The sequence below is a fragment of the Antechinus flavipes genome, chromosome 2 (assembly GCF_016432865.1).
Source record: "Antechinus flavipes isolate AdamAnt ecotype Samford, QLD, Australia chromosome 2, AdamAnt_v2, whole genome shotgun sequence".
Taxonomy (NCBI): Eukaryota; Metazoa; Chordata; class Mammalia; order Dasyuromorphia; family Dasyuridae; genus Antechinus; species Antechinus flavipes.
Genome location: NC_067399.1, coordinates 279,636,326 through 279,649,561, shown reverse-complemented (window position 1 = coordinate 279,649,561; position 13,236 = coordinate 279,636,326). Strand labels below are relative to the sequence as shown.

Sequence of the window (13,236 nt, the reverse complement as noted above, 5' to 3'; positions counted from 1 at the left end):
TAGTTTGAGCTCTATATAATGAAAAACTTACAGCCGTGGGGAAGGAGGAGGGGCAGGAAAGCCAGCCATAACTTTTTCCAGCTCTCCTCTGCCAAACTAACTTAATGAAAAATTCTTTTGAAAACCTTTTTTAAGTTTTGGATTTGTTCTCAATGAGTTCCTGGAATGCATTCATTTCTCTTCACTTAATAAACTACTTGGTTTCCGTCTAGAGTCAGTTCATGTACCACCTGCTCCATGAGGCTTTTCTTGATCTCTTTCCCACTTGACATCCCTGCTCTAACTTAAGATTCTCTCATACCCCGAAATTTTCCAAGAACATTTATGTCAGGATCTCTCTTTCGTCCCATCATAGTCTAGCCTGGAATTATACTGTCCTATTTGTGCTAGAGGTACCACCCTGTAGACCATAAATGGTCTAGGACACTGGGGCAATGTCACTGCTGCTGTTTTGCCACATTTATGTTCCCAGTACACAGTACAGTCCTCGGCACACATTGGCACAAAATAAATGATTGTTGACCATAAATGAGTCGGAAGCCTCCACTTTTAACCATTCTCCCTTGTGACTGTCAACATGTATTTGGCAAGGTTGTTTGCCAGGATCTTAGGGCTGCTAGGTGGTACACTGAACAGTGCACAGGGCTTGGAACTGGAAAGACTCATTTTCCCTTGTTCAAATCTGGCTTCAAACACTCACTAGGTGTGTGAGCTTAGATGAGCCACTTAAACCTGCTTGCCTCAGTTCTTCATATCTTTAAAAATGACCTGGAAAAGGAAATGGCAAACTACTCCAGTAACTTGGCAAGAAAACTCCAAAATGGTGTCGCAAAAGTCAGGTGAGATTGAAATGAACGAAAGCAACAGTAGTCAGAATTGCAATTATGATCAAGGTTGTTGGTCAGGGGTGGCAAAGGCTGTATGGTAAAATAGTTCTCTGTGGAATAATAGTGAGAAATCAATCCTAGACTTTTGGCTTTGATGATATCTTGATTTATATATTTAAAACAAGGTGGATTAGGGGTGTCTTCTCATATATCCTCATTCAAATCCTACTTGGTTTTTATAATTTTATTTTTCACTTTTTATTTTTGGCGTGTGATTGTCCCTTCCATTTACATTGTTGAGTTACTGTATATAGTGTACTTGGTTCTGCTTAACTTCACTCTGCATCGGTTCATATAGATCTTTCCATGCTTCTCTATTCATCAAACATCATTTCATCATCTCTTATGGCATAGTGATATTCCATTACATTCATGTACCACAATTCAGTTAGCTATTCCCCAATTGATGAATATCTTTTGTTTCCAATTCTTTACTATCATAAAAAGTGCTGCTATGAAATTGTAATCTATATGGGGACTTTCTTCTTATCAATGGATTCTCTTGAGGTAGAAGCCTAGTAAAAGAAATCTCTAGGTTCAAAGGCATGGCCATTTTAGTCACTTAATTTGCATATTTAATTTTTTTTATAAATAGAAATCCAAAGCAACTGATTTTTGTTTTGCTTTATTTTTTTTTAAACCAGACCTGTGATTTTATATGAGGAAACTTTTAATGCAGGCTGCTCTACAATTATGAGTCTTTAGAGTGGCTCTGAGCTCACAGAATGGGTTAATCACAAATTCAGTATGTTTCACAGGTAGAACTTGAACTCAGCTCTTCTAGATTTCGAGGCAAATATATACTTTATTAATGACATATTATCTCCACTATATCGTTGCTGGCTCTCCAAGGGTCTGTAAGACTCTCTAATATCACAGTTCTTTACTAATCTTCTGTTTGGGTACCAGTAATAGAATGACCTTTGAATCTGCAGACAAGAGAGGTGTTTAAATCTTCACACTAGCTCTGAGACCATAAGCAAGTCACTTCACTTTCTCTGAGTTTCAGTTTCCTTATCTATAAAATGGGGAATCTTAAGACACTTAGACCCACAAGGTTGTTGAGGGATTCTAATCAAATCCTGTAAAACTTCATCAAGAATTGTCAATTATATCCCAAAAAAATATGACATTGTCATACCAAATAGAGGGTTTTTTGATACTCTTACATGTAAAAAAATTTTACTTGGGATTATTTGCTATGGAAAAGGCTTGTGAAAAGGTTTCTTTCATTCAAGACATAACCAATGGATCATTTTATGATTAAAAATAAGCTGCTACGAAGAGTTGCTAATTTGATTTTCTGGACCAAGTTAACTGCTTGACCATCCAAGCTGATTATCACTAAATGCAAGTTTTAAGTGTTATTTAACTGTTTGCCTTAGTTTTCTTATGTGCAAAATAGGCATGATAATAGCACTTACCTCTCAAAGTTGTAGTAAGGACAAAATGAAATAATATTTTTAAAGTAGAGGGCAAACCTTAAAGCACTATTTGGCTTTAAGCCAAATTTGTGCCAAAGCACAAATTTGACAATTTGGCAAGCAGATGAAATTTAGTCTTTCCCTATCCCTATTCCCACAATGAGTCCCCATTTTCCAAGGAAATTGCAAAGAAAGAATTTCTCAATACAGTTGCTTAAAAAAAAGAAATGGAAAGGAAGCTTTCAAAATACAGATAAACTGGAATGTAATCATATGGATATTCAATTTTCTGGATATTGATCACACCAGGTATGATTAGGTATATCAAGTATATTACAGGGAAGAAGAAATTGAGTTCCAGCAGCATAATCTTTGTTTATTCAGTTAAAACACTAGATTCTACTGTAAACTGCTCATGAGGTTATGCAAAAATTCTCTACACAGTAATTTAGAAAAAGGTTCATTCAAAATAGCACCTAATATCAATATATTACCCAGATTTCTTTTCCAACTCTTCACCACTCATTTTCTCATCATAGTGAATCTTCACCCTAGATACCCTCTCCTCTTCCACAAGCCCTTTCTCCCCCTTTTTCAGCTCTTTATAATGTCTCCCCACTTTAGAACATAAACTCCTGAAGGGGAAAGGTACTATTGGTATTTATATACCCAAAGATTAGTATTGGGCCTAATATATATAATAAGTTCCTGGGATGTGTCTAGCACACCCATAAATATTATTGCCTTCACTTCTTTTGTCATTTGTATTTTTTAGTTGAAACTTTGTGGTCTCATCTGGGGGATTTTAGTAAAAGATACTGAAGTGACTTGCCATTTCCTTCTCCAGCTCATTTTACAGATGAGGACCTGAAGCATGAGGGTTACTACCAGGATGGATGTTTAACCCATTTGGGTGTAGAAAGAAGATAAAGGAACAAACATTTATTAAACACCTACTGTTTGCCTGACACTGCTCTAAGAAAATATTATCTCTTTAGAAAAGCATTAAAAACAATTCTTTCCCTCAAGGAGTTTAACATTCTAATATATATAACAAGCTATAAATGTTTCATGGGAAGTAAAAAATGAGGTCTCTTAATTCTAGGGACCTTTTAAAATTGCCTATATTGAAATTTATATATAAATATAGTAAATATTTACTATATTAAAATCATGTTCAGCATCCTATTTAGTCTCATTCTAAGTGTGAAAGATTTTGCAAATGAAATACCTACCTACATCTTGAAAAACATCAATTACTAAGGTTTAATGTTCTATTTATTGTAAAGCATCTTTCCATAAAAAAACCTTAGATAAAGTCTAGAAACACCAGGATTCAAGTCCTATAATAACTAAGTCACTTAATTTCTCAGAGACTCAGGAAAATCACTAAAACAGTGGAAGGTCTCCCCACATATAAAATCATAAGTCATAACCAAAACAATAATAAAACATCACAGCTTCTAAAAATTCCATTTTAAGACAAGACATTAAAGCTATATTCACATTGCTTTGCACTTAATGTACAATAAATGTTCGCTGAATATTTATTCAAGAAAACCATAGTTTATTATATAGTCTGTACCTTGCAAAAAAAGTTGAGGGGAAGAGGAAAAAGGGTGTGAGTATATATTTATATGAGACTACACATTTACAGAAAGAACAACCAAAAACTCTCAACCATATAAATAACAAGATAAGACTTGGTTAAAAAAAAATCTAACAAATTCTATGTATAATTAACCAAGCTAACTAATCTTGCTTGAATAATGCAGATATAAAATATCAACTCTGAATCTATGCCAAATCACTGGCTTTTTGGATCCTTGCCAAGCTGAATTCCTTAGCTGAATATCATAAAAATGACTTGTCTTCGATATTTACAGTTGCAGTGGTTTAAGGCTCAACTCCACACTGGGCACCCTGGCAGTTGCCTAGGGGAAAAGATCTGAATCCTCGATTATGCCAGAATGTACATTAGAGCTAGAGAAAGAAAAATGATTACTACTGTCCTACTCCTGAAGAAATATGTCATAGGGCTCATCATCAGCTAATTGTGATGCATGGTGCAGTGGAAGAATTCACAAGTTTACTGAAACAAAAGCCCTTTTTTGCAGAAAGTAAGCTACTTTTTCATCTTTCATTGCTGAGATCAGAAAGTCAATTGATGTACCTATTGCTACAAAGGTGAGTTAGTAGCAGAAGTAATATTGGGCAGCCTAGTTATGGCCTCCAAACTAACCCTTCACTTACAAAATACATTGCCATATTGTTTGCACTGTAAGTTTCTGATGATATCACATATTCCTCCCCCAGTAAACTTCAATGGGATTCTCTATCACCACTGGAATCGATATAAACTGCTCAGGTATTTAAATCTCCCACACTGTCCTCTTCCTACAAATTATTCCCTTTCTCTGAGATCTGTTTATATGGCCTAATTTATAGGCCACCTAATTTATAGGTGGGTACTAAGGAGATCTTCCACCTCTCTCCCCAATGACTGCGTATTTAACAGGTGATCCCCCTCACTCTTATCTTGAATGAATGAAAAAGCATTTATTTAGCACTTGGAGAAAATAGATGGATAGTGTCATGGGAACAAAGAACATGAACTTGGCCAGAGTGACATAGTGGCAGGGCCTGGCCTATTATGGGAAAGCTGTGGGATGGGGTGGGGAGGGGCAGATCAGGAAGAGTCAGATGTGACTGAACAAGAAGTGAACAAGTCCCACAGAAACAAGCAAACAAAAAAGGAAAAAACAAAACAAAACAATCCTTTCTCCTCAAGGAACTTAGGTGCCCATAGGGAAGACAACACATACATTACTTAAGGGTAATGGGTAGCAGGGCAGTTATCTTTTGGTCTGGATGGGAGCCTAGAGAGGAGATTGACAAACTTTTTAGAAGCAATGACTATTAATTTGATTATAGCTCCGGAACTGGAGAGGGTTGTGAACACAAGGTCAGGGAAGAAAATGCTTGGAACTAGCCTAGGTGGAGTAGCCAAGGAAGCAAGCAATTCCATAATCAGCACTGTGGGCTCAGAGTAAAGTTCCTAAAGGAAAAAGGTTAAATCCTCCAGAGCCTGGTGTCTCTTTGAACCCCAGATTTCTTCCCCTGCACTGCAAGTGCCACCTTCAAACAACATGATGAATTTTTGCCTTTTTGGGAGTCATGACTCCTTTTGACCGTCTGGATGCTACTACCAGATCTCTTCTTAGAATATTTTTAAATACACAAAACAAAATACAGAATACAAAGGAAACCAAATATGCTGAAAAACAATTTTCAAAGTCCAGGACAATCCCAAAGTTTTCACTAATATGTAGGGCATGATTTTGAATACTGGGAATAAAAATGTGAAATTGTTGCTGAATTCAAGGAATGTACTTTTTAATAATAGAGGACATTATACACATATGACTTAAAACTTTGGGGATACATGTGCACACACACATACACATCAGTTTAAGATGATTAAGATGAGTGCTCCATGGGACAGAGACTTAAGCAAGCTTTTAAAAGTTAAAAGATTAAAGAGTGCCACATTGCTGATGTTCCAAATAAAGGCTTGTTGATTTATTAAAAGGTGCTTAATGATTCATATTTATATTTCTCATCAATATAAAATATGGTTTTCAAACAAGGAAAATACAGGAAGGGGCAGAGCTGATTTTGAAATGGCTAATGGCAAGATTCAAAATAGGGGTCAGAGTTGAAAAGCTTTTGTTTCACCAGAGGAAAGGTGAATAATATCAGAGAAGTAAAAAAATAAGATAAGGAACATGGGGAAAAGTTCAATGTACAAGAGATTAGAAGGATCAGATGACTAGAAGAAATACCTAGATGATGAAAGGGCTAAAAAGACTAGCATTGGAGGCAGAAAGAGTTGGGTTCAAATCCTGCCTTAGACACTTTACAAGCCCTATATGGCCCTTTCTGCCTTAGTCACTACTAGTGTGCCTTAATTTCTTCATCTCTACAATGAGGGAGTTGGACTCAAGAGCCTTGAAGCCCTAACTCTAAAATCCCATGAGAGATTACCATTTTTTGAATGCATATGATCGAAGGGGTTAGAATTTTAATTCTAGTATTCCAAATAAAAATGATATTAAAAGATAGGAATTAGCACCCGTTTTGACACTGTATCATAAAATCAGTGGGAATTTTTCCTAAGGGATTTATCCTTCCACTTATATTGTCTCCTCTATTAGAATATGAACACCTTATAATAAGAACTGTTATTTTTCTATTTGTGACAACACTCCTTAATAAAAAGTGCTTAATGAAAGCTTCATTTACGCAAAATAAATGAGTTTATAAGTGAATAAAGTAAATAGACATTTAAAATAATGCTCAAATATTCCATACTACTTCACCCTAACTAATTTATGTACTTTATGAGCCATTTGGACAATTTCTAAAATTTCTCAATACAACTTACCACCAAAAGGAATGACTTTTCAACCTCATATCCTCCAACTACTTAAATACCTTACTCAATATTCACTATTTTCTCTAAATAAAAGTTTAGTTAAGTCTAGATGGACAGAATAGATAATTTTTAAGGTCCTTTTTACTAAGCCTAAGACTTTCTCTTTCTAAAACTTAAATGAGTCCATAGAGAAAAGATTAAAGAATATATGAGAAATTAATAAAATTAAGTTTAAATCAAGGGAAAATTAAACTCCTGCCAGCTGGTATAGCTTCACTGAACATAGAATGTAGGGAAATGGCTATAAACTAGGCAAGAAAGTGAAATAAACAGCATACAGCACATTTCTAGCCTAGAAAGATAATTCAACACTGCAAATGATAAAGCAAAGACTACTAAATCAGTTTCTAAAGATGCTTTTCTTCCCTAGATGGAAACTTCCAAATTGAGTATGTTCCACCCCAAAGCCAAGAATTTGTTTTGTTTTGTTTTAAACTAATAAGGTGCTAACTACACTTAAGGTTTTAAAGGAAGGTTTATATCTATTAATTAGCCACAAGATGTGCCATTAATATCAGAACATTACTTTATAAAAGCCATTTATCTTCAAGTATTTTAGATAATCTAAGATTATTCACCCAGTTCATAGTACAGTTCAACCTAATTCACAAAAAACAAATAGGGCCTTGATCAAGTTTGCAGAAGCAAAAAGGAAAAAAAAAAAGCCATGTTTTCAACTGCTTTTACAAAATCACTTCCATCCCTGCTAGTCTTAGTTTATTATAATTTACTGAGAGTTCCCAAATAATCAGTAAATTTCTTTTCCAAGTGTCTTCCCATGCCAAAAGTTGCCCTCCAAAAAATCATCTCCAATGACTTTTTCAGAGTTCATATGGATCAAAGCACTTTCTTGAGAAAATCTTAACATACTGGGATGTATTTGCATAAGGATGAGACATTAAATTTGCAGAAAATACAAAAGTTTTTAACCAAAAAACTTTACTTTAAAGCCTCTACATTAATGGTATTATTCCTGGTTGTGAGAATTGGATTGGTTACCCAGGTTAAGAAACAGAGATTTGGATGACAAGACGGTCTAACACTGAGGACAGCCTGCATACACAGATCTCAAAAATAAACATCTCTCTCTCTCCTCTCCTCCTCCCCCCATTAAAACTTTCTTTAGTCCTTCTCAAAGGCCAGAGAAGAAGTGATCAAGGGCAGATAGGAAGGGTCACGAATTAGCACAGAAACAAAACCCACAAAGGTCTACACCCATAGTGGTATTCACAATGGTGGAAACATTTTAACTTTACCTAACTTTTTTATTTAATTATTCTTAGAGCAATTCAAGGTGAAATGGAGAAGTTTGCCCAAGGCTGGTTTGGCTCCGTCACAGAAGAATCCCTTTGGGGTAGGGAAGCTACTTCCTCCACGTCCTCAAGTACACAACTGTCTGGAGTTAGTCCAGTTAAGGCTATTTGTGAGCAGCCCACTTAATAAGTGGATTTTCTAAAAATAGCAATGGGAAACACTAGTAAAGCTCTTGCCTTTGAGTTTTCCAAGAACTAAGAATCAGCTTCTGCAGTTGTTTAAGGGAAAAACTTGTCAATCAGAATTGGACCTACAGTTCATAAATATAAATCATATATAAATATTCACAAATATCATATGTATATACACACAAGTGTGTATATTTATGTGATATTTGTGAATATTTATGTGAATTTATGTATACATATATCTCCATTTTTATGAATTAGTGACATTTTTACTCAGTGAGTTAGTGAGAAATATAACTAGTTGTTGACTATTACTGAGCAAAAGAACTTCTATTTCTATAAATTATAATCCCTGTGGAAAATAAATCACTGTTCTCTGAGATTTGTGCAGAAAAGTAAAAGGAGAAAATGGTGATCAATATTTGTCTTGGAGATTTCCTACATTCCTGAAAAAGGAGGGAGCAGTCTTTTAAATAAATACAGGGAGGGTCTCAGAGCAAACACACTTGAAGTTAGGGGGCGCTATTCTGCTTCACATTGCAAAGGAATTACAACTAGAAGTTTTCCCCAAAGGGCACCTTAATTAAGCCCCTAAAGATACATTTCCAACAAATTCAATTGCCAAGATCAATTCAGCTCAGGTAACTTAATGAAGCGTTCTCTTAATATTTCAATAATCCCTTATTTCTTCAGCAACTGGAGCCTGACCAACATTTCTACTTTGCAGCCTGGAGACTTACTTGTTTTCTGAGACAAACTTACAATTTAATGGCTTTTACTTCCTCACAAGACACATTAAAAGTATACTCACTTAATAATACAAATAATATATACCTGAACTTTAAGAATAGCAAGAAACCTAAAACAGATTTAGTAGATTCTGCCTTATGTTTGATTAGGTTTTCATACTTAGGGTAGACTAGTCTTTATGTTGGAGGCTGAGGAAAATAAGTAAAAGACAGGAAAGGAAAACTCATAGGCAAAATTAATGAAAATTCCTAGAAAGAAAATAGATTTCTTTCAACCAAAATTTGCTAATTTTGATGAGAAGCTGGACAGCCACCTCCATTCCCCACAAAAGCTAAAGAGGTTTCTTTATATGACCTCATCTCTGTCAGACCTCCTGATAGAGCTTATTTTACTTGAGGCAAAAATATGTTTTAATTGGTTTGGGAATATTTTGTCTTAGTTTTTCTATCAATTAGAGAATGAAGAACTATGTATTAGGAAAATAGATGAGACTCTAGATAAAGATAGGTTTCCTTGTGAGACACCTCCAAAATCCCACTTATTAGAACGAACATCTATCAAATTTCCTTGCTTCAATTTCAAAAAGTATTCATTCAATAAACATCTGCTTGTATTATGTTGCAAAGCAATGAGGTGAGGGAGCTGGGAATGAAAGCATAGTGGGTTGGGGAACCTAGGCAATAGTGAAAGATAGTTAAAATCAGTATTTTAGTGAACCACCCAGTAAAGACTATACAATCCTTACTTTTTGGATGGGTTATACTTAATAAAGTTATTCCAATAATGGAAAAATGTCACACCCAAATGGGATAAAACCATCAAATCTTGCTATAACCATATGCTTTTTCTTGCTCTGGTTACATTTCACACTTTTTTCAATAAAATCTTACCCTTAAATTTGTAGGGTTGAAAGAGAGGCCTTGGAAAACAGAGCCGTCCAGGAATAAGTGTACTTGATTTGAATCATGACCAGAGCTTGGCTCTTTTGAGGGGTAGAAGGGACAGTTCTTGGTATACCCCCAGTGCTTAGCTTAATGTTTAGTACCATAGCAGATACTTTAAAAATGCTTGTAACCATAAGAACTTGAAGGGCTTGTCAGAGATGAATTACAACTCCTTTCTAAATCTAAATTTATAAGTGGCCCAGGCTGCTACTCATAGGAAGCTAGAACCTGGTGAGATTTCTTTGTGATGAAGGGTCTCTTCATAATTACTTATTCTTACCATCTCAAAGCTAATTTGTTTTTAGGGGGGGAGGGGTAGTGGAAACAAACATTCATTTCAAACTGTGCAACCTTGGTTTGAAAGAACTTTAGGTATCTTTAGCTTCCTTCAAATATAGAGTCTAATACCTTCATTAAAATGGCTTACCAAATATTTCATAAACTGGTGGACTTCAAGAACTCTCCTCCAAGTTAAAACAAATGTTTAGGGATTATTTTTGTCTTTAAAGAACTCCTAGACATGTCTTTAATTTTCTCAGAGATACAGAAAGTATATACTCTATCCAGACCCTCCCCCATAATGAGATAATATTTGTAAAGCACTTGGCACAATGGCATATGGTAGGTGCTTAATTAACTTGTCTCTTTCTCCCACCTCCCTTCACTTCTCCAAGGATTCAATTCCATATCTTTGCACTGGTCTTTTATTCTTTGTCTTAACAGTGCTCATGGGCCAAATGGAACAGCAGAGGCTTGTTTTATCACAGGATCAATCTTAAATTATGAAATACTCTATTACACCTCCTTAAATGGTACATAGGTGACTGTTCTCCTTGTACCTGATAGCCAGTTTGCTTTCCTCTGTACAATTCAGGTTTTTAAATGTTACTTATGCTCATCTACTCCTCAGCCTCATTTAGGATAAAAGAAAATGGAGAATCACTTGGAGCTGCTTCCGGAAACATTGGCTAGACCAATAAACATCGAAAGACAGCATGCAAATACCTTAGAGTCTGTCGATGAATAGTGTAGGTACAAGAGTTAAGGCAACTTCCCACCTTTTCAGAGATGCTGTCTATATATTCTGTAAACATTTCTAAGAAATTATCTTCAAGGGAATCTCTTGAGGAATAAGTGAACCAAAACCTCTTTTCCTTCCAAAAGTTCTTGTCTACTTTCTCATGATCAGGTTAGTTGTTGGGGTGGATTTCACCATCTATTTACTACTACAAAAGGGCCTGGCTAAGAGTAGTGGGATAGAATCTTGACAACCAACAAATTAGCTCGTGTGCCTTTGGGTCAATGGGCCAAATGCACAGACTCAGAGGGAGAAAAAGAGCCTACACATTGCACTAGAATTGAGTCCAACTCAACAAACTAAAGCCTTAAAAAAATCATAATTGTAGGTCTTCAAAGACAATATTTGGAGGAACGCCTGAGCAACAGGTATGAGGTTATGGGACTACTAAACAACAATAACAAAAAGTTATGCTCATTCCGAAATCAAGACGTTCCCGGGGCTAACAATCTTTTCTACCCCATCCCCTGGTTCTCATTATCCAATTATCACCAACATACACAAATAAAAAAAATTGATTAGTCTTTTACCAGCAACCAAAGGCATTCATTATAAGGCAGTGCACCTAGCAAAACACCTTCATTTTACATGTAAGGAAATTGAGACTCGGAGAAGGGAAAAGGACTTGCTCAAGATCACGTAAGTGTTAAGTGGCAGAAGCCAGGATTAGGTTCCCAAGTCCAGCGTTATTCCCATTGACCGAACTATTAGTAGGGTTAATTCATTTAAAATTAAGTGCCACGTTAAGGGCATTCTTCCAAAGTTTTAACCCAAACAATTTTATTATTATTATTTTTTGTTTTAACCCAAACGCTTTTTTTTTTTTTTTTTTTTTTTTTTTGGTTTTAAACCAAACTAGTCTTCTTTGTATCAAATTTTTTTGGAGGGGAAGGAAAGTTTCTTGCAAACAGTGAATGTGGGGTGCTTAACTTTGAGATCCGTCAGGGCGCCGCTCTTCCCAATCCCCAATTGAAAGTAACAGCGCCCTTACCTTGGACCTTTCTTTGACATAATATTTGCCCAGGCGGCTTCCGCAGTACAAAACCAGCCGGTCGATCAGGGACAGGAGGAAGTTGATGGCTTCGCAGCCTTCCTCGTTGCCCCCGATCCAGGTTATCTGATCTCCCCGCAAATGCCTCTTGGAGATTCCGGAGCGGGGTCCAGCCAGCTGTCCGTCCTGCAGGTTCCCATTACAGTGCAGTTGCTTCACGCGCTCCAGGACGCAGTCGCCTACTACCTCGCCCAGGAAATTGTCCAGGTAGCAGAAGCCGATTTCATGCAGGCAGGGGACGATGTACTCGAGGGCGATCTTCTCCAGATCTAGGTGCATGATGTGTCCCAAGGGCATCGCGACTCCCGAGCGGAGAGGAGTCGCGGGAGCCCCAGTGTGCGTGGCTGGAGGCAGCGTGTGCACGACTTTGGGAGACAGACACTCTGTGGGAGGCCCCCGGGGTGCCAGGGCTCCTAGAAGTCAGAGCTTGGGGGAGGACGGGGAGGCGGCACTGCACCAGCAGCTGCAGCTGGGACCCTGAGTAAATAGCCCACAACTCTTGGAGTGGAGTACACTTAACAAAAGCACAGTCCGCACTCCAGCAGAGTTTGCGCGGGGCTCATGGACTCCGTACCGGAGTGGGCCAGCGTAGATTTGGAAGAATCCCGGCTTTGGAGCTCGAGCGTAAGTGGCTGTGGCCAAGAGCGAGACTCGGGGGCTGAGTATCCGTTCCCATCCCACCCCGCCCCGCCCCGCCCCTTACCGGGCCACCTAAACTCCGCTGGACGTCACCAGGCCCCGCCTCTAACTGGGCAACACTCCCCGGGACGTCAGGAAGCCCCGCCCCTGGCTAAAGAATGCGCAGCGGGCAGCGTGGTTGAACACACCGTCTCTCTAGTCGTTTGATGAAAGAGCGGGACGGATTGATTTCTTTAGGCAGAGCTCAAGTTTATTGTTTGCCTTATTTTTCATTTTCCCTCTCTTTCTTTCTTTTCTTTTTTTTAGGTTTAGGAGTAGAACTGATCGATTGCATGTCTGTACTCTTTGGCAAGGGGAAGCCAAGTGTCAGGATGCTACTGATCTTTTTTTGTTTTTCCATAAATTTTTTTCATAAACTTGAGCAGTTTAATCCAAGCTGTTCTTATACCAAATTCTGCGACTGTATTAAATTCCCTAGTAAAGCCTTCGAGAATTAAAAAAAAAAACTAATTAAGTAGGTAGC

At 37.3% G+C, this 13,236-nt stretch overlaps 1 protein-coding gene across 1 annotated transcript in view; it reads right to left on the bottom strand.

Moving 5' to 3' along the window:
* Positions 1–12,724, bottom strand: part of EGLN3 (egl-9 family hypoxia inducible factor 3) — a 35,910-nt gene extending 23,186 nt beyond the window's left edge. Inside the window, exon 1 of the mRNA XM_051977272.1 lies at positions 12,015–12,724. Within this exon, the coding sequence (XP_051833232.1) occupies positions 12,015–12,371 (357 nt within the window). The 5' untranslated portion in view covers positions 12,372–12,724. The remainder of the gene's footprint in view (positions 1–12,014) is intronic.
* Between the last annotated feature and the right edge of the window lie 512 nt (positions 12,725–13,236).